At 45.5% G+C, this 24,933-nt stretch overlaps 1 protein-coding gene across 1 annotated transcript; it reads right to left on the reverse strand.

Moving 5' to 3' along the window:
- Positions 1–1,030: 1,030 nt before the first annotated feature.
- On the reverse strand, positions 1,031–24,689 carry SCPEP1 (serine carboxypeptidase 1). Its single transcript, XM_035103840.2, has 13 exons — positions 24,449–24,689; positions 19,324–19,469; positions 18,256–18,345; positions 16,549–16,704; positions 14,758–14,832; positions 14,037–14,109; positions 13,857–13,894; positions 12,348–12,476; positions 10,808–10,901; positions 10,146–10,259; positions 8,436–8,573; positions 4,841–5,004; positions 1,031–2,591 (listed from the first exon to the last, which is right to left on the reverse strand). Exons 1-13 carry the CDS (start codon positions 24,504–24,506, stop codon positions 2,526–2,528), a joined length of 1,341 nt encoding a protein of 446 aa, XP_034959731.2. The 5' UTR covers positions 24,507–24,689; the 3' UTR covers positions 1,031–2,525.
- Positions 24,690–24,933: the final 244 nt, after the last annotated feature.

The raw sequence follows: 24,933 nt of genomic DNA on the forward strand, positions 1-24,933 counted from the left end.
TTCAGCTATGTTTATAGCGGGGGGCGGGGGGAGAGAACTCTGGCCCCTCCAATCATCCCTGGCCCTTTTAGCATCGTGGCTGGAGGTGATGGGAAGTCAGAGTCCCAACAGCGCTACAGGTTCCCCACTGCTGCTTTAGAGGAAGGTGGGCTGGTTGGTTTCTATCCCAAACCCAGAGAAATAGTGGCACCAGGGCATACACAAAGCCTAGGCCTCCGCAACAGGCAGCCTGAGAATGATGGAAGCTCTGTTTTAGAAAACAAAGGTGGGCATCTAAACCTTAACATATATGTTAACTGTCTCTGGAGAAGAGTGGATCGGGCATAATGCTTCTCTAAAACGTGTGTTTTTTCATTGCCCTATATTGAAAGGTTTTTGGCAGAAGGTAACTGAAACCATCAACAGAGCTGTACGGAACAACCTTCCATATACAGAGCAAAATATCCTCTTGAATTATATACCCAGCACATGGAATCTTACAAAAGGACAAGACGAGTGGATTCTCCGTGCCCTTACCACAGCCACAAGACTGATCCTGATGAATTGGAAAAATAAAAATCCGGCTCCCTTCTATGACTGGATTGAAGACTTATACAAACTCGCAACATATAAACAACTTGCATATAAACGCAGAATTGGCATGGACAAATTCAATGATATTTGGAATCCATTCTTACAAATACTGCAATAGGTTAAGTTCTGGTGAAGTACAATAATAACCTTGTAGTATACAGTTTTCGGTTCCCCCTCCCTTTTATTTTCCCTTCTACGTGGGTTTCGTTTCTCTTTTTCTTTTTCTCTCCTTTATTTATGTCTCACCATGTTTAGTGCACATATAATTATGTACTTTTTGAACTTTCAATAAAGATGTTTTAAAACAAACAAACAAACCCATATATGTAAGCTGTCTACGAAGAAGAATGATTCAGGAGTTTCCCAAAAAACTGGTATTCACCGGAAACATATAACGGACTCTAAGCGTATGTTTTGAAGAGTGCTGCATGCAGAGTTTATATGCATCATGCAAATGTGGCTTCCATCCATTTATTATTTATTCAGAATCATCAGGAAGACATGCATTACATAAACAAGCAACATGGTTTCCATTTCAAACAGCTGGCATATTTGATCAAGACACAGAGCTCTCCTCCTGGACAAATGTCCAAGAGATGTATTGCAATTTGATCTTAGGGTGCTGCTATATTGACTTCTGAACTCGAGGCTGGGGGAGGGGGGCAGCAAGGGGACAACCATGAGAGGATAACGCAAAGCAGCATCTGACAATACCTTTTCCTTCATCTTCCCATTTCACGGAGCAACAAAGGTCCAGAGATCTGCATACCCACCTTGGGAGTTTCTGGTTCATTCAAGGAGGGATTGTAAACAGCAAAAAACAAAACAAGCCTAGCAACTAGTCCTCATTAAGGTGGCAGTAGCTGCCCTTACTGCCAGTTGCCCAATTTAACAAAAAAAACTTGAAGCACGGGAAAGAATACCTACCCGGGGGGTGGGGGACCCACAACCCATTACAATGTCATGCTGGGTTTTTAAACAACAGGTTGCGTTACTGCTCAGATCGTTTCCACGGGGTCAAGTTCAAGTGGGGCAGGAGTGCAAGGGTTAAGCGCTGCCCCATTCCCTGCTAGTCCCCTCCCACTGTTGGTCCCTCTGCTCAAGACTGTAGCCTCAATCACGCCAACAGTGGAAAACGGGGGCGCTGAAACTTCACCCCCCTGCATGCTGCGATCGCTGTGGCCTGTTTCCCCATGGCCATGTTTCTGACCCCTGTGCCGTAGAGGTCAGGAGGTTGCAAAAGGAAGAATGGTATCTTTGGGAGTTTAAAGCTGGGGCTGCAAGCCCAGACATCCTGCACCGGTGTAACAGTGCTTTTCTGAATGCAGTGCTTTTCTGAATGCGTATAGTCACCTTAAAATTAAATGTAATAAAATTTTCCTATCATAATTTGCGTTTTTCCGATCCCCACCCCACACATTTTACGAGCCTGTGCACTTCAGTGTCACATGGCCTTTTGTCTCCGGGGTCAACCAAACAGCCCCACCAAGCCTGACTACAAAGTTGCTCCTAGTCAGTATATTTTGTAGCCCCGTTTGGTGTTTTCTCCATACAAGGTTGCCCTGAGTCATTTAGAGCAGACGCTGTGGTTTAATAGAAGGGCTCGTCTAACAGAGCCTCTGCTTTTCACTCGTCCTCCGGGGGCTCGGCAAACCTCACTTGATCCTAAGTTCTCACCCGTTTTAAGGGGCAACAGTGCAGAAAGCAGATCTTTGGTGAAATACTTTATCGTACCGAAGGTCAGGGTGGGTACTGCGGAGGCAGAGGCTATGGTTTCAGAGGAGTGTGGAAGGCAATGCTCAGCATCGCCTTAAAAGAAGAAGAAGCCTTGCATAGCGTATCAGATAGGAAAGAGACTCAACCGCGCTGAAGAGCTACGGTCCCGCAATGAGAACATTCCAACAGCATGATGTGCTCTTGTGGGATAGCCAAGCCAGCTGGCCCCAGTTCTGTTAGTGGCATTGGCGGGTCACCATCTTGACCATTTTCAGCGCCATATCTCCTTGGTCAGCTGGTACCTGTTAAGGAGAGGAACGTGATCTTTACTCTTTTTCCATTGTTACTTTTTTATTCCACCTTTCCTCCAGAGAGAGCTCTTGCACAAACACACTTCTTCCTGTCTCCATTTAATCAGCAGCGCGAGGTAGGTTAGGCTAAGAGATAATCGGCTTTACGGCTGAGTGGGGATTTGACCCCTGGTCTCCTAGGTCCAAGTACAGTGGTACCTCGGAAGTCAAACAGAATCCGTTCCGGAAGTCCGTTTTACTTCCAAAACATTTGAAAACCAAGGCGTGGCTTCCGATTGGCTACAGGAAGCTTCTGCAGCCAATGGGAAGCCGCAGCGGACATTCGGGTTCCAAAGAACATTCGCAAACCTGAACACTCAGTTCTGGGTTTGTGGCATTCGGGAGCCAAAACGTTTATCTTGCAAGGCGTTCAGGATCCAAGGTACGGCTGTAATGCCCTTTTATAATGTGGTTGGGGTTTGGGGGGGATGCTTTTGTTTTTGTTTTTATTTTATCTTGTATTTTTATCTTGTGAACCACCCTGAGACCTGCGGGTATAGGGCAGTCTAAAAACCATTTATTAATTATTATTTATTATTATTATTATTTATTTATTATTATTATTATTTTTATTATTATTATTATTATTTCAGGACTCTAACTATCACATCATGTTGGCATGCATGGGCTGCTATTAACTATTTTATCATTTGTCTGTCTGTCACTAAGCTTTTTTATTACATTTTTATCATGGATGTTCTGTAACGTGTTTTTAATGTTGTACATTGCCCTGGGATCTTTTGATAAAGGGTGGTAAGAAAACTGAACAAATGAAAAATAATAATGATAGAAGCAGCTAGAGAGAATGTCACAGGTAGCCACAGCAAATGATTAGTCATTTAGAAAAGAAAGGGGGGGTGCAACACCCAGCTATAATATTGTTCATCTCAGGATTTGTTATCTGAACCAGAGATGCCGGTTTAAAGCTCCCCTCCCCGCCCAGTATTTTTTGGCGTAGGCGGAAAACTGTAACAGAAATCTGAGGCCCGCTGATTTCAAGAGCAACCCAGCAAAGCCATTAACTTTGTAGAGATGACGAGGTCGAAAAATTCCCAAGAAGCAAAGGCCTGTGCAATCTCATCATATCACTATCGTCTAATGAAAGGTCTCAACTTATGGGAGTCTGCCATCTTGAATAAATTATCCAATCATCATTGTGTCCGCTCTACGCTTCCACACTGTAAGAAACAGAACTCCAGCGACCACTGCAAGGTCATGAGATTTGTCTCTTGCTACAGGGTTTAGTCATTTTGACATGGCCCTTTAAGGACAAAGCAGTTGTGTTTGCTTCCCTTTCCCTTTCATCCTTTGTAGTTCTTATTCAGGCCCAGGCAGGTACGAGAAGTATAAAGGGCACCTGGACGGTTAAGTCCAGTCAAAAGCGACTATGGGGTTGTGGCACTCATCTCGCTTTCAGGCCGAGGGAGCCGGCATTTGTCCACAGACAGCTTTCCGGGTCATGTGGCCAGCATAACTAAACCACTTCTGGTGCAACGGCACACCATGACAGAAACCAGAGTGCACGGAAATGCCATTTACCTTCCCTCCACAGCGGTACCTATTTATCTACTTGCACTGGTGTGCTTTTGAACTGCTAGGTTCGCAGGAGCTGGGACAGAGCAACGGGAGCTCACCACATCACGGGGATTCAAACCGCCGACCTTCTGATCAGCAAGCCCAAGAGGCTCAGTGGTTTAGACCACAGCGCCACCTGCATACCAGAAGTAGCCTAGCCTTGGTTCTATAATAAACAGCTCCCCACCCTATTGGGAGTGCCTTTCGTGGAACTATTGTGACTATCAGCCTGCTCACATATAACCTATTGGTTTTTATGTATTTCTCTCTCTTCACCCCACAGACCTGAAGAAAAATACTTTGCAGCTTGAAAGCTGCTAGCAATATTTTATAAAACCAGCTGGACCAATAAAAGGTTTCCACTCAATTGTTCCCTGTTCTGTGAAATATTAAGACGGCTATTACAGTTATTTCCTTTGGCTCCTTGCATGGGGGAGCATAGGCAGAGATTCTCCATACTGTGCTAAATCCCTGCTCTCCGAGTCATTGCACCCAAAAATGATGTACTTCGACTGCCAACAAAGTAACTCCTCGAAAAGTCTGCAACAGGAGCATCCATTTTAAAGCAATCAAGTCTTCTTTATATTCCATTTTGTTTCTTTCCCAAGCCATATGAGTTAACTTACCATGTGCCCAGCTTTCAGAATCCAGAAAAAGTCCAGGTTTTCATAGGACTTATGGAAAGCGGCCGTCACTGTGGATTCTGAGCCTACATATAAAGGCTTCCATCTTTGCGCATTAAACTTTTTCAGCATGGGCCACTTCAGTTTCCGCAGCCATGCTTCCTGGCCTAAACAGATAATTGGGGGGGGGGAGAGAGAGAGAAAATGCTCATGTAAGAGAAAGGTGTCCTGTTTTGCCAGACATCACACTCCACCAAAAAGTGGTGGTAGTAGCGGGATATGTCCTTCTTGGGTTTTGCCGTCTGTTTTAGAAGACCCTGGAATACCTCTCTTTTCTCCCAGCCCTGCAATAATCAATATAAAAGAACACAAAAAGAGCTCTGCGGGCCCAAACAGATGTCCACAGGAAGCCTGAAAGGGGGTAAAGTTAAAGGACCCCTGGACGGTTAAGTCCAGTCAAAGGCGACTATGGGGTTGCGGCGCTCATCTCGCTTTTAGGCCAAGGGAGCTGGCGTTTGTCCACACACAGCTTTCCGGGTCATGTGACCAGCATGACTAAACTGCTTCTGGTGCAACGGAACACCGTGCGCATGGAAACGCCATTTACCTTCCCGCCGCAGTGGTACCTATTTACTTGTACTAGTGTGCTTTCAAACTGCTAGGTTGGCAGGAGCTGGGACAGAGCAACGGGAGCTCACCCCGTCCTGAGGATTAGAACCGCCGTCCTTCCAATCGGCCAACCCAAGAGGCTCAGTGGTCTAGACCACAGCACCACCCGCATACCCAGCTAACTAACTAACCCCTGACTATTGACCATGTGATTCGCAGTAACTGGTATGCAGAAGCATACCCCCTTCTCTGATCCTGCAGGGTAGCACACAGCTGTCATGGCTAGTTGCTACCAGAAGCTGTATCTTTTGTGAAAAGCTTTACCAACAAGGGAGAAGGTTGTTTATAACAGGCACCCCCAAACTTCAGCCCTCCAGATGTTTTGGACTGCAATCCCCATCTTCCCCAATCACTGGTCCTGTTAGCTAGGGATCATGGGAGTTGTAGGCCAAAACATCTGGAGGGCCGCAGTTTGGGGATGCCTGGTCTATAATAATGTTGTTACTGGCCATGTTCAGATGAAACACCAGACGGTGGTTCAGTATTAAGTGAAAATGCTGATATCAATGAGCCTTCTCTCTGATATCAACAGCCCCTTCTCGACTGGCTTTGTGACATCCCTGATGTCATGTGCCGTGTGAAAGTCTACAATTAACCAGGTTAACAGGAAACCAAGTTCAGAACAGGGCTGGGGTTTTGAATCAACTTCAAACCATGGCTTGAGATCCTGGGAAGATTATAGTTAATTGTAGACTTTTACATTGCTTTCAGGTGAGTCACAAAGGTAGGAGAGATGAGACTACGCCCATAGAATTGTAGAGTTGGAAGTGACCCTGAGGATCATCTAGTCCAACCCCCTGCAATGCAGGAATTTGCAGCTGTCCCATATGGGGATCGAACCTGCAACCTTGGTGTTATCAGCACCATGCTCTAACCAACTGAGCATATCTTGACTTATTAAGTAGAGATATGATTTGACCAAACAGGCCTAAAATGTATATATGAAATCTGATAAACTGTGGTTAGTCTTAACAATGGGTGGATCTACACACAGGGGAAAAAACCCCGCTATAAATAAGTCAGAAATTAGATTATAACAAAGCAAAAAAAAAAAAACCATGGAAAAGGGTGTACAAAAATTTCCTCCTCTCTGGTACCACCTGGTGTTGCATGTTTATAACACATTCAAATCACTGTTTCTTTACTATTGTAGTTAGGATTGCCAGACTCAACAGAAGACAGGATTTCTGTGCCTTTAATTGCCCTGCTCTCTTTTGAGTCTGTTTAATTTCCAAGCAAAGGGTCTGCTGGTTTCTCTTTAAGGTTTCCAGACTCAAAAGAGAGCAGGGCAATTAAAGGCACAGAAGTCCTGTCCTCTATTGAGTCTGGCAACCCTAATTGTAGCTGAGTCCAATATCTTAGGAAGGCAAGCCAGAATTGTTAAGAAACTGTAGTTAGGGATTGGACATTGCAAACTGCATGCTCCTCTTCGTGGCTGTACTGGGTGAGAGAGGACAGAGCACTCGTGCAGGAAACCCTCTCGAATGGCACTGAATCCGAACCAGAAAGAGGAACGAAGGGGAGGAATATTGAAATAGAGTGACTCAACTGGCAACAGGATGAGATGTTACAAAAAGGTGGATTGCAACTGCCTGGGGATAACCATGGCACTATCAGGGAATCATTTAAGACATTTCTAAGCATCTGGCACATGCACACAGAATATGCCTGTGACTTCTATAGTCACTGCCTCTCATCTCCACCCTGTCTTTCCTGATACTAACAATTATCATCTCTGGAACTGCCTTCAAAATTACTTTTCTAAATTGGCTGCTGTGGAGTCACCTCTTCACGGCAGGTCGTTTGCATCTCAAATGCAAACCCGAGCTAGCAAGCTTGTTCCCAGTCAGGTCTCCACAAACAATGTTGCCTTAGGTGTAAAGAGATAACAACATAAAAGTGGATTATTTGAATACAGTGGTACCTCGGTTTACGAACAGTCCTGTTTACGAACTATTCGGTTTACGAACTCCGCAAAACCGGAAGTAGTGTTCCGGTTTGCGAACGGTCTACGAACAGAAGCCGAACGGTGGAAGGGAACTGGCGGCAGGAGGCCTCATTAGGGAAAGTGCGCCTCGGTTTAAGAACGGTTTCGTTTTAAGAAGGGACTTCAGGAACGGATGAAGTTCGTAAGCCGAGGTACCACTGTATAGGTTTTGTACATTTTGCAGAAGTTCTTGTTTTAGCCTAGGCAAGGCAACCTGGTTGTAATCCAAATATTTCACAGGTATTCAAGCCTGCTTCCAGAAGCCTGAGTTCTCATGCATAGCTGCCAAGTTTTCCCTTTTCTCACGAGGAAGCCTATTCAGCATAAGGGAAAATCCCTTAAAAAAAGGGATAACTTGGCAGCTATGGTTCTCATGGCATTGGTCATATTGCCTTCTGATCAATCAGGCCCAGAAAGCCAATCAGTTGTGCATATTACCAACAACACACTGCACACTGCAAGAACTCAGCCTCAACGGCTTATCAGCATTGCACTTTTGCTCCTCCTCTTAAGCTGGGCCGATAAGACAGTAGCAGGGGGTGGGGTGGGGTGGGGTGAGGGAACAAATATTAAGTTTCCAGATCTTATAGCTTTGAAAAAATTGGAGTAATGACTGGTGAAGTCTCAGAATGGGGGCAGAGCAAGTATTCCAACTCCTGAGCAAGCAAGTTTAACACTTATACCAAGGTTTCCCAAACTTGGGTCTCCAGCTGTTTTGGGACTACAACTCCCATCATCCCTAGCTAGCAAGACCAGTGGTCAGGGATGATGGGAACTGTAGTCTGAAAACAGCTGGAGATCCAAGTTTGGGAAACCCTGCTCTATAGTATCATGACTGTGAGACACAAATGGGATTTCAAAAATGCAACGCCTTGCCTATATCGTCATCCTCCCCATCTCTGCTGACCCCTGACCCTTGCGCCCCCCCAGGGATATCCTTACCTATGGTAGAAACGATCAGATCCAACTGCCCATTGTAGACGGTAACATTGACCTTGGCTGCCAGCAAGTCGTCTACGATATCTATTACATTCTTCATGAAGTCTTCAGCCATATTTGCAAACACGTCTTTTGACTGGCCTGGAAGAATGATGGCAAAAACATTAAGAGACGGGAGGGAAGGAAAGGAAATATAATCAGCGTGGCTTTACCACTCATGGGGCCAGGCCCTGAGTTATCTGAGTCAGTATGATAAACTGCCAAGGAGAAGTGGAACATTTTATGCGTTGGAGAAGAAATCAGAACATCCAATGGCATGCACTTTAAGAAACAACTGTTGATCGCCTTCCATTTTTTCCTGTGCAAATAAAGCTGCGTATCAACTCCAACAATGAATTTGCATTTTTTTAAAAAAAAATATAAGTGCAAATCTTAAAGTCTTCATGTATATACGCTCTTCTCATTAAACCGAGAAATGTAACTGAGAAGAATATACTTCCACATGCTCTCTTAAAACTAAACAAGCCTGCCAAGACAGACATGGCATTTCCACCAAGGTCCACAACTGCCATCAGGTCAGAATGTAATTTAGACTCAAAGGCTGGCGTCCAACTGAGTACTACTCAGAGTAAACCCATTGACATCAACGCAGCTAAGTTATGTCCAATAATTTTAATGAGTCTACTCCAGGGGTCAGCAAACTTTTTCAGCAGGGGGCCGGGTCCACCGTCCCTCAGACCTTGTGGGGGGCCAGACTATATTTTGAAAAGGGAAAAAAAGAAAGAAAGAATTCCTATGCCCCACAAATAACCTCGTTCCGGAGGTCCGTTCTTAACCTGAAACCATTCTTAATCTGAGGTACCACTTTAGCTAATGGGGCATCCTGCCACTGCAGCGCAATTTCTGTTCTCAACCTGGGGCAAAGTTCTTAGCCCGAGGTACTACTTCCAGGTTAGCAGAGCCTGTAACCCGAAGTGTTTGTAATCCAAGGTGTTTGTAACCCGAGGTACCACTGTAGAAGGTAACTCAAGAATCCAGTTCAAAAAGTGGAAGAGTTCTAGGGAAACAGACTGGAAATGCTCTATCACAGGCATAGGGAAATCAGCCCCTCCAGATGTTTCGAGACTACAACTCCCATCATCCCTGACCACTGGTCCTGTTAGCTAGGGATGATGGGAGTTGTAATCTCGGTCCAGCATACCTGAAGGAGCGTCTCCACCCCCATCGTTCTGCCCGGACACTGAGGTCCAGCGCCGAGGGCCTTCTGGCGGTTCCCTTGCTACAAGAAGCCAAGTTACAGGGAACCAGGCAGAGGGCCTTCTCGGTAGTGTCACCCACCCTGTGGAATGCCCTCCCACCAGAGGTCAAAGAGAACAACAATTACCAGACCTTTAGAAGGCATCTCAAGGCAGCCCTGTTTAGGGAAGCTTTTAATGTTTGATGGATTTCTGTATTTTAATATTTTGCTGGAAGCCGCCCAGAGTGGCTGGGGGAACCCGGCCAGATGGGCGGGGTATAAATAATAAATTATTATTATTATTATTATTATTATTATTATTATTATTATTATTATTATTATCTGGAGGGACGAGTTTACCTATGCCTGCTCTATCAAAAGGACCACCCCCTCATTTTTCCAGAGATCAGAGTATGCAAAATACTGCTTATGTTACTAGGAAATCTTCAGCTTTATTCCGGAAGTTATGGCCCTACCTCCCCATTTGACATGGTTTGGAATTATTTTCAGCTTCTTCCTGATGGGCCCGTTCATCAAATCACTCAGCTTGTCCTTACTTTGATGTTGTACATGACGCTGGAAGAGTTTCACTTATGGAAAGAGGAGGGGAGAGAAATAGAGAAAGGCTTTTATTGGGAGACTGTATGAGCCGGTTTATCTGGAAAGGTGACGCATATTAATTATAGAGCCCAAAGCCTTGCCCTTCAGTTCCAAGAACTGCAGGGAGATTTCTAGGAGGCCAAAAATTGAAAAACAAAACAAAACAAAAACAGCCTAAAATAGCTTGGGGGGGAATCAGACAGCATGAGACAGCAATAAAACATCTCATGAGTGGCAGTAGAATCAAAACTAATAGCTAAAAGACAAATTAAAAAGTCATAGCTTGGCACCAAGTCACACAATTCGGTGCTAGGAAAGATTCCCCGGGGGAAATATTTCCTTTCCTTGGTCATATGACCTGTCTAGTCATATGATCCGGTGTAGCATCCAAGGCTAGAAATGAGGCCTTGCGTGGAAAAACGGAAATTCCCAAACGTGGCAGTTGGAGGAAATGTGTAAGAGGCACAATGATATTTCTGGCAATGATAAACCCGCCCTCCAATTGGGCGTTTCCAATAATGGCTCCCTCTGAACTTACACACAGGGACTGTTTCACTTGCAATGGATGCAGCAGCTGTAGACGAAGTAGTATCCTGAGTCAGAATGTTATAGAAATTCACACCATTCGTGTACTAGAAAAGAAAATGGAGAAGGCAGTGCGGAGAGTGAGAATGAGAACTTTTCACCAGAAGACATCAGTACACCTCAGCTTTATACAGCTCTGGGTTTTCCCTCATGACAAGTCAAAATCCAGCCTTTTGGGTGGGGGAGAATGAGCTTATTAGGGAAGGAGATTGTCCAAAAAATTGTTGAGGGGTGTTTTCTTCACATACAATTCCTGGTTCTGTTTGGAAAAAAAAACCCAGACATATGGCAAGCCTACCACAAGTCGTGAGTTGTGCCTCCTTTGCACCCAGTCATCAAACTGTCTCTGCTTCTTCAAAACTACTAATCCAGGGGTTGGAAAGGCTTACCAGGCATGGGCCGGATCATTCCCGCAGAGATCCTCCGTGGGCTGGTCTGGCGCAGCACAATGCCAGAAATCGTGTCTGCGCATGTCCGTGGCGCCAGAAATCGCTTCTGCACATTCCCAGATGCCGAAAATCGCACTTGCGGAAGCGATTTCTGGAGCCGCGGAAGAGAGTCCCTGTATAATGGATTAGCCCCAGGATGGAAGATTTTATTATACCCTGGATTAGAAAGAGTTAATCCACCTCCAGCTTAACTGACAGCGCATCTTTAGGAGGCAGGAGGGAAGAGCTGTTTTGGCAGTTGGAAGAGGGGGAGTGTGGTGACAAAAAGGGAAGAAGGTGGTTGTGGGGCCAGGATAGTGGTGGTTTAGGTTAGTCTTAGGATAACTTGAAATTAAAGTCTGACAGAGTTAATGTATAACTGTAACTAAGATTGTAAACTTATGCATTGTTAAGAAAAGAAAAACCTATGTTCTCAAGAAAATAAAATTCATCTTCTTTTTGTGCCAAAGACTATCGTCTTGGTTATTCCAGCAGCGTATTAAAACTCACCGAGGTGGAGACTCAGAAAAGGGCAAAACTTACCTAAGGAAAAGGGGATAGTTTGTGTCCTAGAGTCACGCAGGAAGGGCAGTACTGTATGGTGAAAACCTAGAGTGCCACAAGTTTGCCAGGGTGAAATGGCAGACTGATGCAGTGGGGAATCTGAGTTGAGGGAGTCCCTGTTCTGTAGGCAAGAGGTTGTTCATTCAAATAGCCCTGAGTGTTTGTGGGATCAGGCCACGAAAGCTGGAATTAGACTCTCTTTACTGAGAAGCCCAGAATTGAGGAGTTTATTTTAAGGCGTAAGGAATTGAGTGGGGATTGCTTTACCCCTGTTCCCTTTCGTCTCGTAATCTATTGGCAATGTCGGCGAGGGGGTTCATCGCACCCCGCACTGCACTGCAACAGTTTAGCGCAGCGCACGGGGACTCACTAAGTGGGCGGCTCGGTTCGGGGGTGGCTCAAGGGCCAGTTAAGTGACCCTCATGGGCCGCTTCCGGCCCATGGGCCTTAGGTTGCCGACCTCGGTCTAATCTGCTCACAAAAACTCCTTACAAAGCTTACCTCCTCTATGATATCTTCAGCCTTACTCCAAAGCAATGTAGCCAGCTTGAATTGCCTTTTGTTTATAGCATCAAGGACCTTTTTGGCAGCCGTAGTCACTTGTTTCAAACCTTTATCGTCAAGGTAAGACTGCAGGGCAAAATAGGGAAAATGAACATACATGAAAATCATATGACAGATGTGTTGACCACCCTGCCAGATGCTGGGGACAAGGTCCCTACTTTCAAGAAGACAGTCCTCTATTTGAAGAACGTCCTCTATTCAAAAGGATGTGTGGTCCAGGGATGGGTTAAAGATCAAGAACTATAAAAAAGAGACAGCAGGGACCTTCAAGTTGCTTACCAACACTTAGCACCTAGAGCAAGCATAGGCAACCTTGGCTCTCCAGATGTTTTGGAACTACAACTCCCATGATCCCTGACCACTGGCCCTGTTAGCTAGGGATCATGGGAGTTGTAGTTCCAAAACATCAGGAGAGCCAAGCTTGCCTATGCCTGACCATAGGTGCCAAGTTCCGGATTGAAAAATCCGGGATCAGCAGCGCCGCGGCACCGGAAGTCGCTTCTACGCATGTCCAGAAGTGCATAGAAGTGACTTCTGGTGCCGCTCTGCCCATTTCCAAAATGTCTGCAGCACCAGAAGTCGCTTCTACGCATGTCCAGAAGTGCATAGAAGCGACTTCTGGCACTGCAGACATTTTGGAAATGGGCACAGTGGCATCGGAAGTCGCTTCTACGCATGTCCGGAAGTGCATAGAAGCGACTTCTGGCGCTGCAGACATTTTGGAAATGGGCACAGCGGCATCGAAGTCGCTTCTACGCATGTCCGGAAGTGCGTGGAAGCGACTTCCGGTGCTGGCGCGGCACCAGAAGAACATGGCCGCCGGCAGGAGCTCTGTAATCCGGGGGAATACGGGGTATTTTGCCATTCGGGACACCTGCGGGAAACGGTAAGAAAATACGGGGGTTTCCCAGGGAAAACGGGGTACTTGGCAGCTATGTGCCTGACCAAGAGAGGGGCCAGGTACACACCAAGTCATAGTCTTCTGCACTATGGTAGGGCATATTGTGTATTTCGAAATTTGTATCTACAGTATACACTTAAATTAGCACATGTAATTCTTATGCAAGTCTGAATCCTCTTTTATTCGGTGATGCCTGAAGCTCCGTACATACCATGTCTACAAAGCACCCCACACAAACACAAGGTATCCCGGGAACTGTAGTTTACTCAACACAGAGCTTAACAAATGACAACTTGCAGGATTATTTGGGAGAGAGAATGTGCTTTAAATGTATGGTGTGCACACAGTATAAGGGGCCGTCCTAGCATCTGAGAGTACTGCAGCCCAAACAAGAGGGGAGTGGCTTTTGCATTTCACATGAAAATATGACCACCTGCCTATGGGAATACAAGGATTCTGGGCTGGATGGGCCTTAGATCTGACGGTTCTCATGAAAAAGAAGTAAAAAACAATCTGCAAAAAGCATGGACCGAGCAAACACTTACAGTGCTATAAAGGTAAGGTCCCCAGGAAATCACAGAGTCTAAAGGGTAAAAAAGAAAAATAAATAAATTACGAGTTGCCATGATACAATAGACTTCCTTAACAGCCAGGTAAATCCACTCGGGCTGAAAAAAAATTCCCCGATTACAAGGAAGATGTTCTCAAGACTCCCATTAACATACCTAGAGGAGAAATCCACGAATCGCCAAGTGCTACACCGAGAAAATTGCACTTTATGGTCCCAGCTTGAATAGCCTTTAAAAAAACAAAACAAAAAAAGTCAGCAAGAGTTTGTGTAAAATGAGATCTACACCAATACAAACAATACGTAACATTTTGAGTAGGGCCCAGGCAATTTGACGGTACTGCCTTCAAGAACACATGGACCTATAAACAGGGCCTGTAGATTTCGGATGGTGCTTCAGAGCAAACAGAGAGGAAGCCAGTATAGTCGTACCTTGGTTCTCGAACGGAATCCGTTCTGGAAGTCTGTTCGACTTCTGAAAACGTTCGAAGACCAAGGTGCGGCTTCCGATTGGCTGCAGGAGCCTGCATAGACGTTTGGGTTCCGAAAAAACGTTTGCAAACTGCAACACTCACTTCCGGGCTTGCGGTGTTCGGGAGCCAAAACCTTCGAGTCACAAGGCGTTCAAGAACCAAGGTATGACTGTATTCCTCAAAAGATGGCACCCATGAGAAGAGGCAAGTTGCTAAGGAAGAATCCATTCTCTTTAGCACAGAGATGGGAAGCCTGTGGCCCTTCAGACTCCATCAGCCACAGACAACATGACCAATGGTCAGAGATGAGGGAAGCTGTAGCCCAGTGACCTCTGGAGGGCTACAGGTTATTGCCTCCCCCCCCCCAACCCTATACTTTAGCAGGGAAAGGTTTGATCCACGTACCTTATGCAGTTCCAAAGCGACGCCAGCAGCCATTTTGCCTCCGTACGATTCTGAAAAGATGTAGAAAGGGATTGTCTACAAGAGAAATCCCATGAAACCAGTTAATATTTTGAGCACCGTACATTTTATTCACCTGCCCCCCACCTCCAAACAGACAAAAATAAAAGTTTCGGCGTTTCCTTCCTTCCCAAATGCACCAGAAATTGAACTATTCTGAGGAGCGAGACCAGATTATAAAGTCTTCACTTCCATTTGCAATCATTAAGGGTAAATAAGGCCACAGGATAGTGACAATATACATCACTCAACAACTCTAGTGTGGCCTAGAGTCAGGGATTCTGGGAATTGTAGAGTCCTCCCTAAGGAGTTGGTCATCAGATTTTTGCCACATTCTCTTTCCAAAGACAAAACAAATTCCTCCATTATAAACTAAGTATACCAAATTGGATTGATGTGCATGAAATCTTGTGCATTCCAGTTTTCACTTCTGAAAAACCAAGGACTAGAATACTATCCAACTCATCTCGAAGGAGCCCAGGGCACCTAGTTCCTCCATTTCATTCTTGCAACAACCCAGTGAGGTACGATAGGGCCAACACTCTCAGCCTAAGGTCACCAAATGCTGAAATAATGGGCTAATGCTGCCAATTTCTTCAAAAGTACAATACAATACAAGCAGCACGCAAGGGCACAAGATTCAATCAAGTTTCAATCAAGTATTATTAGTACAAAAAGAAAACAATAAGAGAACCATATATAAACGCTGACACAGAAGCCAAAACCAAACGTCAAGCAGATAGCATATACAAATAAATACCGAAAGGCAAACCAGTCTTTATGGTCTTTGAGGCTATGTAGTGGTCGACCTGCTGCCACTTTGCTGACCACTACATAGCCTCAAAGACCATAAAGACTGGTTTGCCTTTCGGTATTTATTTGTATATGCTATCTGCTTGATGAGGGATTTGATTTCCCCAGACTTCCTCAAATGCATTGCCTCACACTGGCCCAATTTGAGGAAGGGGAGAATGCGAGGCAATAAGTGCAAAAGAGCAGGAAATAAACAAAGTGTTGAGACTCTGGTGCTCCAATCCCTGTCAATACTTACTCAGTACTCTACAATGACTTTGGAAACTTTCAAACCTTTCTGGAAAGTCATTCGGCCTAGTAACTTAAAAACACCAAACTGGGATTCTAAAATGGAAGTATACTTCCCCTTTTCAGTGGCTGTCATTTGCAGGGCGGGGAAATTCTCCACACAAGAGGGGCATTCAGATGTCACGATAAACTATGGTTTATCGAGACAGGAATGAGCTCACATGCTCCTCCCAGCTCTCCCAATTTCCGGTGTATTTCCTTTGATTCATCATAGTTCAGCATTCTGTCTGAACCCTAAACTGAGATTGATCCCAGGTATGGTTTGTTACAACAACCCACCGTCATAGCCCTTGGTTTGAAGGCTTGCCAATTTTTCAGATTAATGGCAGTTTGGGGTTTGGAGGAACACTAAATGGTGGTTAATCAAACCGGAAGTAAAAAAAAAAAACTTCCGAATTCCACCATGCAACCAATGACTTCATGTCACGCACATCACGGCAGGGATTGTAGGTGGAGATAATAGTATCATAAGAAATCGCCATAATGGGTACATTTGACTTCAAAATGGTAAACATTGGACACTTGATTCTAGGCTTGTGTGGCCATTCAGTGGACTACTTGCAGCTCTAGCTGTAGAAGTAGCATTTCCTATCTAATATTTAAAATTATTCCATCTTTTTTCTAGTCACTTGCCTGGAATTCTGTCTTAGACTTGAAGAATTCTCTGAGAACCACCATCAGGTCCGAGGAGACTGTGCAGAGATTTGTGGCATACGCAAGCGTATCGTTCACATAGCTGAACCCAGTGCCAACAGGGTTATCGACAAACAGCAAGCTTGCTGTCTGCAGCTGCATCACCAAAAGAAAACAGAGTAAGCGGTCTATATACACCGGCAAAACACACACACACACACACACAGAGAGAGAGAGAGAGAATGAGCAGTAGTGTGGCTGAAGATGACCTGACAACAGAGCAAAGCGTGGCGGCGTAAAGAAAAAGCCTCCCCAAAATTCTCACATTTCCCTTTTCCATCAGGTTCAGGGAAATAATTTTGATGCCCCATAAGTGGACTGTTCCTCAGTGCCATAGCTAGTGTGTGTGTGTGTGTGTGTGTGTGTGTCTAGCCAGGTTTTATTTGCCCAAGTGAAGCCTCCAGGGGAGTGCCATTGAGACTCCCAGCCTGTGAGGGGGGCGGGTGCCAAACCGGGTCTTTGACCCTGGTGAAACAAAGCCTATTTTTTCCCTTGCTCTTCCACGTCATTGTTTTTCGACTGCATTGTTTGAGGTTTTAGAAGAGGGTGTGTAAATATATATACACATATATATATATATATATATACAAAGACACAGTACAAACTCTTTAACATACGCTTGCAAGTTTTGACTATCAGCATAAGCAGCAACAAGCCTTTGAGGATAGCTAATCTTGTGAAACACACACACACAACATCGACAATGACTTTTACCACCCACATAATGCAAGTGAGGCTTTTCCTGGAATGATGATTCCATTTTTCACTCTGGAAGATGTTTCACCCACTGCATTTCTGCTTGTTGGGCTCGTTTAAAAGGATCAGGGCCAGTTAAAACTTCCATTGTTTGGTTTTTATCACATTTTAAAAATATAATTTTCATTATTACCGTTTCCAAAATCGTATTCACATTCGAATATATATGTCCACCATTAATATCTTTATGGTAAAACATTCAACGACTTCCCTTCCCCTTCCCTAATTCCTTTAATTTCCCCACCATTCCTGCATATTCTTATATGTCCATTTGGCTCACTTTCTCCCTTTATTCTTCCTTTTTTAAATATTATACCAGGCACTCCCAAACTGCGGCCCTCCAGATGTTTTGGCCTACAACTCCCATGATCCCTAGCTAACAGGACCAGTGGTCAGGGATTATGGGAATTGTAGTCCAAAACATCTGGAGGGCTGAAGTTTGGGGATGCCTGTATTATACCATTGACTTTACCTTAATCCTGCTAGCGTTTTCACTTGTTTACAGTTATTTTCCAAATAGTCTCCTTTTTATTTTTGGAAACCACTATGACACATTTCTGCGATATAGCAGTATTTAAATATTTTTACAAATAAATGAATAAATAAAATAAGTGCCAACTCCGGCTCCAAGAGGAAAACATACAGGAAGGATCCTAAAGCCCACATATTGTATGGGCAAAGGAAAACAGAAACAGGAAACAGAAATTGCGATATAGTATGACCAACTGCAATGTGCAGAAATCAAGATCTGGAAGAGCCATTCGTATTAAATTCCATGGAACATTCCCTGCTTAATCTCATAATCATGTGAGCAAGCATGGTTAACTCCTTAGACAACAATGGATGGGTGGGTGGGAAATGAATCTTCTAGTCACAAGCCACGATACATACCCAAGTTGTCCTTCTTGGCTTTAGATCACTATCTAAAGGGCCAATCTCTTCAAAGTTTCCGAATCCTGAGCCTGAAGCCCCCGGGCCACCCTGTAAAGCCACACAGATTAGGGGGGAAAGCAGAGAAAAACAGATTATAAACCTTTTACGTATAGCCTTTCCCTCCTTTGACTCCACAAAATCCTTGCAAAGTAGGTAGTTGTGGAGATATTCTCCTATGGCTGAATGTGGATTGCATTTCCTGAGCAGTCACTGCAAAATGTTAAACTACAACTCCCACCATCCCTGACCATTGACTTTGCAGTCTGGTGCTGATGGGAGTTGGATTCCAACATCAACCAGTAGAGCTGGGTGATATCTGGTTTTCAACATCATGATGTTTCACCAGCTAAAATATCATAATATACTGATCTATAACAATGTAAAAGGTAAAAGGTAAAGGACCCCTGGACGGTTCAGTCCAGTCAAAGGCGACGATGGGGTTGCGGCGCTCATTTCGCTTTCAGGCCGAGGGAGCCGGCGTTTGTCCACAGACAGCTTTCCGGGTCATGTGGCTAGCAGGACTAAACCGCTTCTGGCGCAACGGGACACCGTGACGGAAACCGGAGCGCACGGAAATTCCGTTTACCTTCCCGCCGAAGCAGTACCTATTTTTCTACTCACACCTATTTATCTACTCGCACCTATCACCTATTTATCTACTTGCTTTCGAACTGCTAGGTTGGCAGGAGCTGGGACAGAGCAGCAGGGAGCCAACCCCCCCCCCCCCGTCATGGGGATTCAAACCGCCCACCTTCTGATCGGCAAGCCCAAGAGGCTCAGTGGTTTAGACCACAGCGCCACCTGCTGCTGACCACCGCCACAGTAAACTGATAGCACAATCTAGGCATCCCCAAACTGCGGCCCTCCAGATGTTTTGGCCTACAACTCCCCTGATCCCTAGATAACAGGATCAGTGGTCAGGGATGATGGGAATTGTAGTCCAAAACATCTGGAGGGCCGAAGTTTGGGGATGCCTGGCACAATCCTTCTTCTGCAAATCAGACCCCATATCCTGCCCGAACTTACCTGAAGCCACATGATAAGAGGGAGCTGCGTGAAATTCTTCGCAGGGCTGTCGGCATAGTACAGCCACCAGAACATGCTGGCATTGGGCCTGACAGTGGCATACCCCCATGCCTGCTTCGGTTCTTTTGGTTCCTCTAAATACACAGCTGAAAAGGAGGAGGAGGAGAAAAACACCGGTTGCTACACTTTATAGGAAGGTGGTGCATGAACTTGACATAATTAATATGGACAGGAACCCTTTTGACTCCAATACCAAGATCAACGTTCGGCCGGTTTAAACACACAGAGCTGCTTCTTCCATCACTGTGTCAACGATTCTTTAGAAACTGCTGCTTGTGCAATGGTTCAGGCTGGTATCGCAGCTGGTAACTGCAGACACCCAGAGACCTACTCTTAGATACAATGGTCCCTCCACTTACGAATTTAATCCGTTCCAAATGCACATTCGTAGGTCAAAAAGTTTGTAAGACGAAAAAATGGTTTCCCATCGGAATGCATTGGAAACGGAAAAATTCATAAGTCGAGAAAACCCCATCTAAACCGCAACAGTTTTCCTTTCGGATGTTGAAAAAACCGTAAGCGTGCAGCCATTTTTTTTTCATTTGTAGCTCGAAATTTCATAAATCGAGTACTTCGTAAGTCGAGGGACCACTGTATGTTCAAGGCTACATTGCAAAAGGGTATTTGGTGTGATTTAAAGCAGGCATAGGCAAACTCCAGCCCTCCAGATGTTTAGGACTACAATTCCCATCATCCCTGACCAGTGCCATAGCTGTCCAAGTTCTCCCTTTTTTTAAGGGAAATTCCCTTATGCTGAACAGGCTTCCTCGCGAGAAAAGGGAAAACTTGACAGCTATGCCTGACCACTGGTCCTGTTAGCTAGGGATGATGGGAATTGTAGTCTCAAACATCTGGAGCGTCGGAGTTTGCCTTTGCCTGATTTAAAGCAATAATTTGGGTTGCATTCCACACAGCACTAAGGTGAACATTCACCGTAAGAGTTTCTGCTTGCGCAACAGAACAACCTCCCACTCTCCTCCATGCCACCTAAATATATTGGGGGGGTTCCTCTGGAGTAGATTTGGGGATGGTGCAGGGGACACACAGGGAAAGGAGAGGGGGAGGGGAGTCCTATTGTGCATCAGCGCAAACAACCACGACTTGGGTGGGCAGTCGTCTCAGCTTGGCACTGGAAATTCCAAGAACATTGCTAGCAGAACATTGCAAAGGCAGCCTACAGCTCCTACCGTAACGTCTTGTGAACAGCTAGGATATTCTACACATAACCAAGGGAAGGAGATAACTAGGTGACCTTCACCCCCACAGCTGTGTACTTAACCGTCTCATCTCGTTTGGATTATATCTCAGAATTTGTCACATTACTCAGAAGCACTGGATGTTCTGTCTACACCCCAGGAAGCTATGTACATCCCAAGCATGGCACTGTTACTCTGGGACATACCTGAATATATTTATGCATTCAGCTTTCTGAAATGAAAATGGGTGGGAATAAGAAGTTGTGGTCTGGTTCACACTTCCAGCAGAAATGAGGTGGCGAAATGACTTCTTACCACTTCGGACTTACTACAGTGGTACCTCGGTTTTCTAACGTAATCCGTTCCAGAAGACCGTTCAAGTTCTGAAACGTTCGAAAACCAAAAACTCAATAGCCGACAGCTAGGCCTCAGGATCTTGCACTCAGCGGAAGCCGTGTGGCATGTTCGACTTCCGAGGAGTGTTCAAAAACCGAAGCATTTACTTCCGTGTTTACGGTATTCGAAAACCAAAATGTTCGTCAACAGAGACTTTGGAAAACCGAGGTACCACTGTACTTCGGACTGCACATAGGGAATTTCTGAATGCTCCTCCTCTTAAGAACTCCCTAGAAGAAATCTAACACTTTGGGGAGAAAAATTATGTATGTTATCTCCCTGCTGGGCTAGATTTCTGCTTGCAGAGATCACACACACAACATCCAGTGGTGCAACTCTCAATCTGCAAACAGAAGAGGCAGACCCATTTTGCCATCATGTCCTGCTAGATCAGGCTTCCTCAGCCTTGGCCCTCCAGATGTTTTGAGACTACAATTCCCAGCATCCCTGACCACTGGTCCTGCTAGCTAGGGATCATAGGAGTTGTAGGCCAAAAACATCTGGAGGACCGAGGTTGAGGAAGCCTGTGCTAGATGCTACCCACCCTCCTCCTTGACCCAGCAGTTAGGGAGGCAGGAGCTGACATCATCGTGACAGGTCAGAGGAGGTCATTACTGCATCAAGTGGCCTGGTGTGGAGCTGTTTAAGCAAACAGGAAGGATTGTCACATTTCAGTCTCGCCACACTAACTGCAGCACACAGCTTGATAAACACGGGCGTAGAAACCGACCAAGTTCTTTGCTGTGTAGGCTTCCAACAAAACCTTTATTGTTCTTCACTGCATTCCACCAATAGGATTCAGCCTTCCTCCAGAAACTGATTCCACAACAGTCAGTGCAACTGCTCTGGGTGAGAGTAGCCTCCCCACCCATCTGTGGGTGTAAAGCTACGGTTGCGAATGGACTACTCCCAGAAAACGGTGCCACCTTTTTCTTACGTGGCTGTTATGAATTCTTTCAGCAGAAATTCAGCCAGAGCCGGCCATCGCTCCATCTCTATGCTGGGAATCTAATCCCCTGTTGAATGCAGTTAATTGTTAAATCCAAGGCAGGGGTGGAAGTTTGACAAATCTAGTCCCAGAGAGGAAAAGATGTGCCCTGTGTGTGTTTCTATGCCTTTTTATTTCCCTGTGTTCCATGGGATTTACTCCCATGAAGAATGCACACAGGATTGTCACTTTGGAAACGCAGGGCAAATCCTGCAAATACGCAGAACTTTCACACATACATTTATTTATGATTTGTTGACTGATTTGTAGACTGCCTTTTAAGGGAATAGTTACCTTTCTATTAGTGTCATCTGCAGGGGTAATAACTACAGTGGTACCTCTGGTTACGGATTTAATTCGTTTCGGGGTGCCGTGCACACCCTGAAAGATCCGTAACTGGAGGCTTCTGCGCATGCACAAGTGTGAGCGGCGGAACCCTGAAGTGTATACTTTGCCGCAGCTGTAACCCGAAGACTCCGTAACCTGGAGGTTACACAACACGAGACACCACTGCAATTGCAAAGTATAAACACGTAACAGACAACGTGGAGTTAAAAACTGCATTACTGCCCATAAAAATGAGCAGAAGTCACTAGTACAACAACGGACAGGAATGAAGAGGGTCAAATTAAAAATGTCAAAGGTGGGGATGAATTCCGCAATCATAGGGCCACCACCAGAACACACTTGCTCTGGTACCCATCACTCTAATGTCTTTTACTGTTGAGACAGACACATAGCTAATGGTCAAGGACAATAGGAGTTAAAGGTCAAAGTCTGGGGTGCCACAGTTCCCCATTCATGTGTCAGCTGATGTGCTGCAGCAGAGAGCATCATGAAAAATGCCTAGTGTGGATATTCAATGTGGTGCCCTGCACTTGCTTTTAGGCTCCAAGCTCCTGCCATCTCTGAGCTCTGGCCATATTAACTGGGGCTGCCAGGAGCTGGAGTCCCATAGCAACTGAATGCCCCCCCCCAAAGACTACCCCTGCGATACTGAAAGCTACAGGGTTAGACTACAAAGAAGGATTCGCCCCCTGCACTTTTAGTTGTGGTGCACACAAGGGGATTTCAGCTCTTCTTTCCCCAATGGGCTGCATAAATACTACGGTGCGATAGGTTCTGACCTCTTAAACTTTCTTTTCTTCCATTCAGACATCACAGGTACAGGGGCCCCACCCTCCCTTTGCATCTGCACATCCAGAGACAAGGGCTGGGTGGGCAGAGAGGACCAGGTAGAGGACAACCAACCCATCCGTTTAGGGGTTCCAACCCACGTGTTTCACGACAGAGAGCTAGCTGCAGGGATCACCATCTGAACCATTACAGAGATCAGGCGGCTTGAAAGTAATCCGGGCCACCAGGCAGAAAGGGCTTCTCTGTAAAAGCAGACCCATGGTGCAATCCTATACCCAAGACTTATGTTAGGGAGGGCATGACACCCAGCTGCCTTCCTCCTCTGGCTCTGTCTAGCAGATTTGGAATGAAATGTCTCAACAACACTTGTTTTAAATTACTTTCTTTTGACCCCAAGTGCTCAGAAAAATCTGTCAAAATCTTTACTTTTATTTCAGTATTTTTATTTATTTTCTTGATGGGGGGCAGCTGTCCCCACCTTTGTCTATACCCATGATCCTATAACCAGAAGCAAACCCCCCTGAATCCGACAGGTATCACACCTAGTGTACAGGATTGCGGCGGTGGCGGGGGGGGGGGTGCAACCCAGAAGCAAATTCCTTAAGATATCAGCATGGGCGTGGTGGGGAGTGCAGCTGCCCCCCCTAAATCAAGTAAATAAATAAAAGTGCTTAAGTAACTGACCAATTGCATTGCAGATAATTTGGTTCTGCCTCCCTAACAGAAATCCTGCCCGCCCCAATAAAAATAAATCCTGGCTATGCCCATGGATACCAGTGAACCCTGCTTCCAAAGAGATGTAAGTAGTTGGGAAATAACAACTAAGCATGCATTTACAGTTCAGTTTAACTGTGAATAATAACAAATAAAAATTTATTATTTACACCCCACCCATCTGGCTGGGTTTCCCCAGCCACTCTGGGCGGCTCCCAACTAGGGTTGCCAGACTCAATAGAGGACAGGAATTCTGTGCCTTTAATTGCCCTGCTCTCTTTTGAGTCTGGAAACCTTAAAGAGAAACTAGCAGACCCTTTGCTTGGAAATTAAACAAAGGGTCTGCTGGTTTCTCTTTAAGGTTTCCAGACTCAAAAGAGAGCAGGGCCATTAAAGGCACAGAAATCCTGTCCTCTATTGAGTCTGGCAACCCTACTCCCAACAGAATATTAAAACCGCGATAAAACATCAGCCATTAAAAACTTCCCTCAACAGGGTTGCCTTCAGATGTCTTCTAAATGTCAGATAGTTGTTTATTTCCAATCGGGCACTTCCCCTCCTCTAAGAGCTTAAAACAACACACACGAGAAAGCCATGCACTCAGTTGCAAAGGTCAGCTCCCCTTAAAACTCACCTGAGCCCAAAGTGGCCAGAGAAAACAGCGCGATCGCGTGCGGCAGTATCAGCAACATCTCTGCTCTGGCCCCGCGATTTCCTGGCTCGCGGTCATATGACTCTGTCTGCTTGTCAGCTGTTTCAGCGAGAGGGAAGTGCGCCTTTTATTAAGGGAACCGGGCGGCAGAGCCGGGCAAGAGCCGCCCCCTTTCCGCCTTAGCCGAGGAAGTGCAGCCGATGATTGATTTCCACTGACCAGTTCCTGAAAGCTTTGCGCGTTTTCGCCTTGGGTGGGGCGCGCGTGTTTTGACACTCTGCGGGAAGGTGGATGAGGGACGCTTTGTTCCAGCGCAAGTTTGCGCAGAGGAATGCCAGCAGCACGCAGTCAAACATACAGGTGCTTGATTACCTCGGGAGCAATTTGGTTATGCAAATGGGAGAGCTGGAGATTTCTGCTGGGTTTCGCACCCGATCCTGCTTTCAGTGCTGCAATACCAGTTTCCT

The sequence above is a fragment of the Zootoca vivipara genome, chromosome 2, assembly GCF_963506605.1.
Source record: "Zootoca vivipara chromosome 2, rZooViv1.1, whole genome shotgun sequence".
Lineage (NCBI taxonomy): Eukaryota > Metazoa > Chordata > Lepidosauria > Squamata > Lacertidae > Zootoca > Zootoca vivipara.

What these genes read in the sequence shown, in the direction of transcription:
- SCPEP1 (XM_035103840.2), bottom strand. Translation starts at nt 24,506, where the DNA reads ATGTTGCTGATACTGCCGCACGCGATCGCGCTGTTTTCTCTGGCCACT. An exon ending in TTCGTGGATTTCTCCTCTAG is followed by an intron (nt 13,895 to 14,036) that starts GTATGTTAATGG and finishes TTTACCCTTTAG; the next exon opens with ACTCTGTGATTTCCTGGGGA. An exon ending in GACCTTACCTTTATAGCACT is followed by an intron (nt 12,477 to 13,856) that starts GTAAGTGTTTGC and finishes TTTGCCCTGCAG; the next exon opens with TCTTACCTTGACGATAAAGG.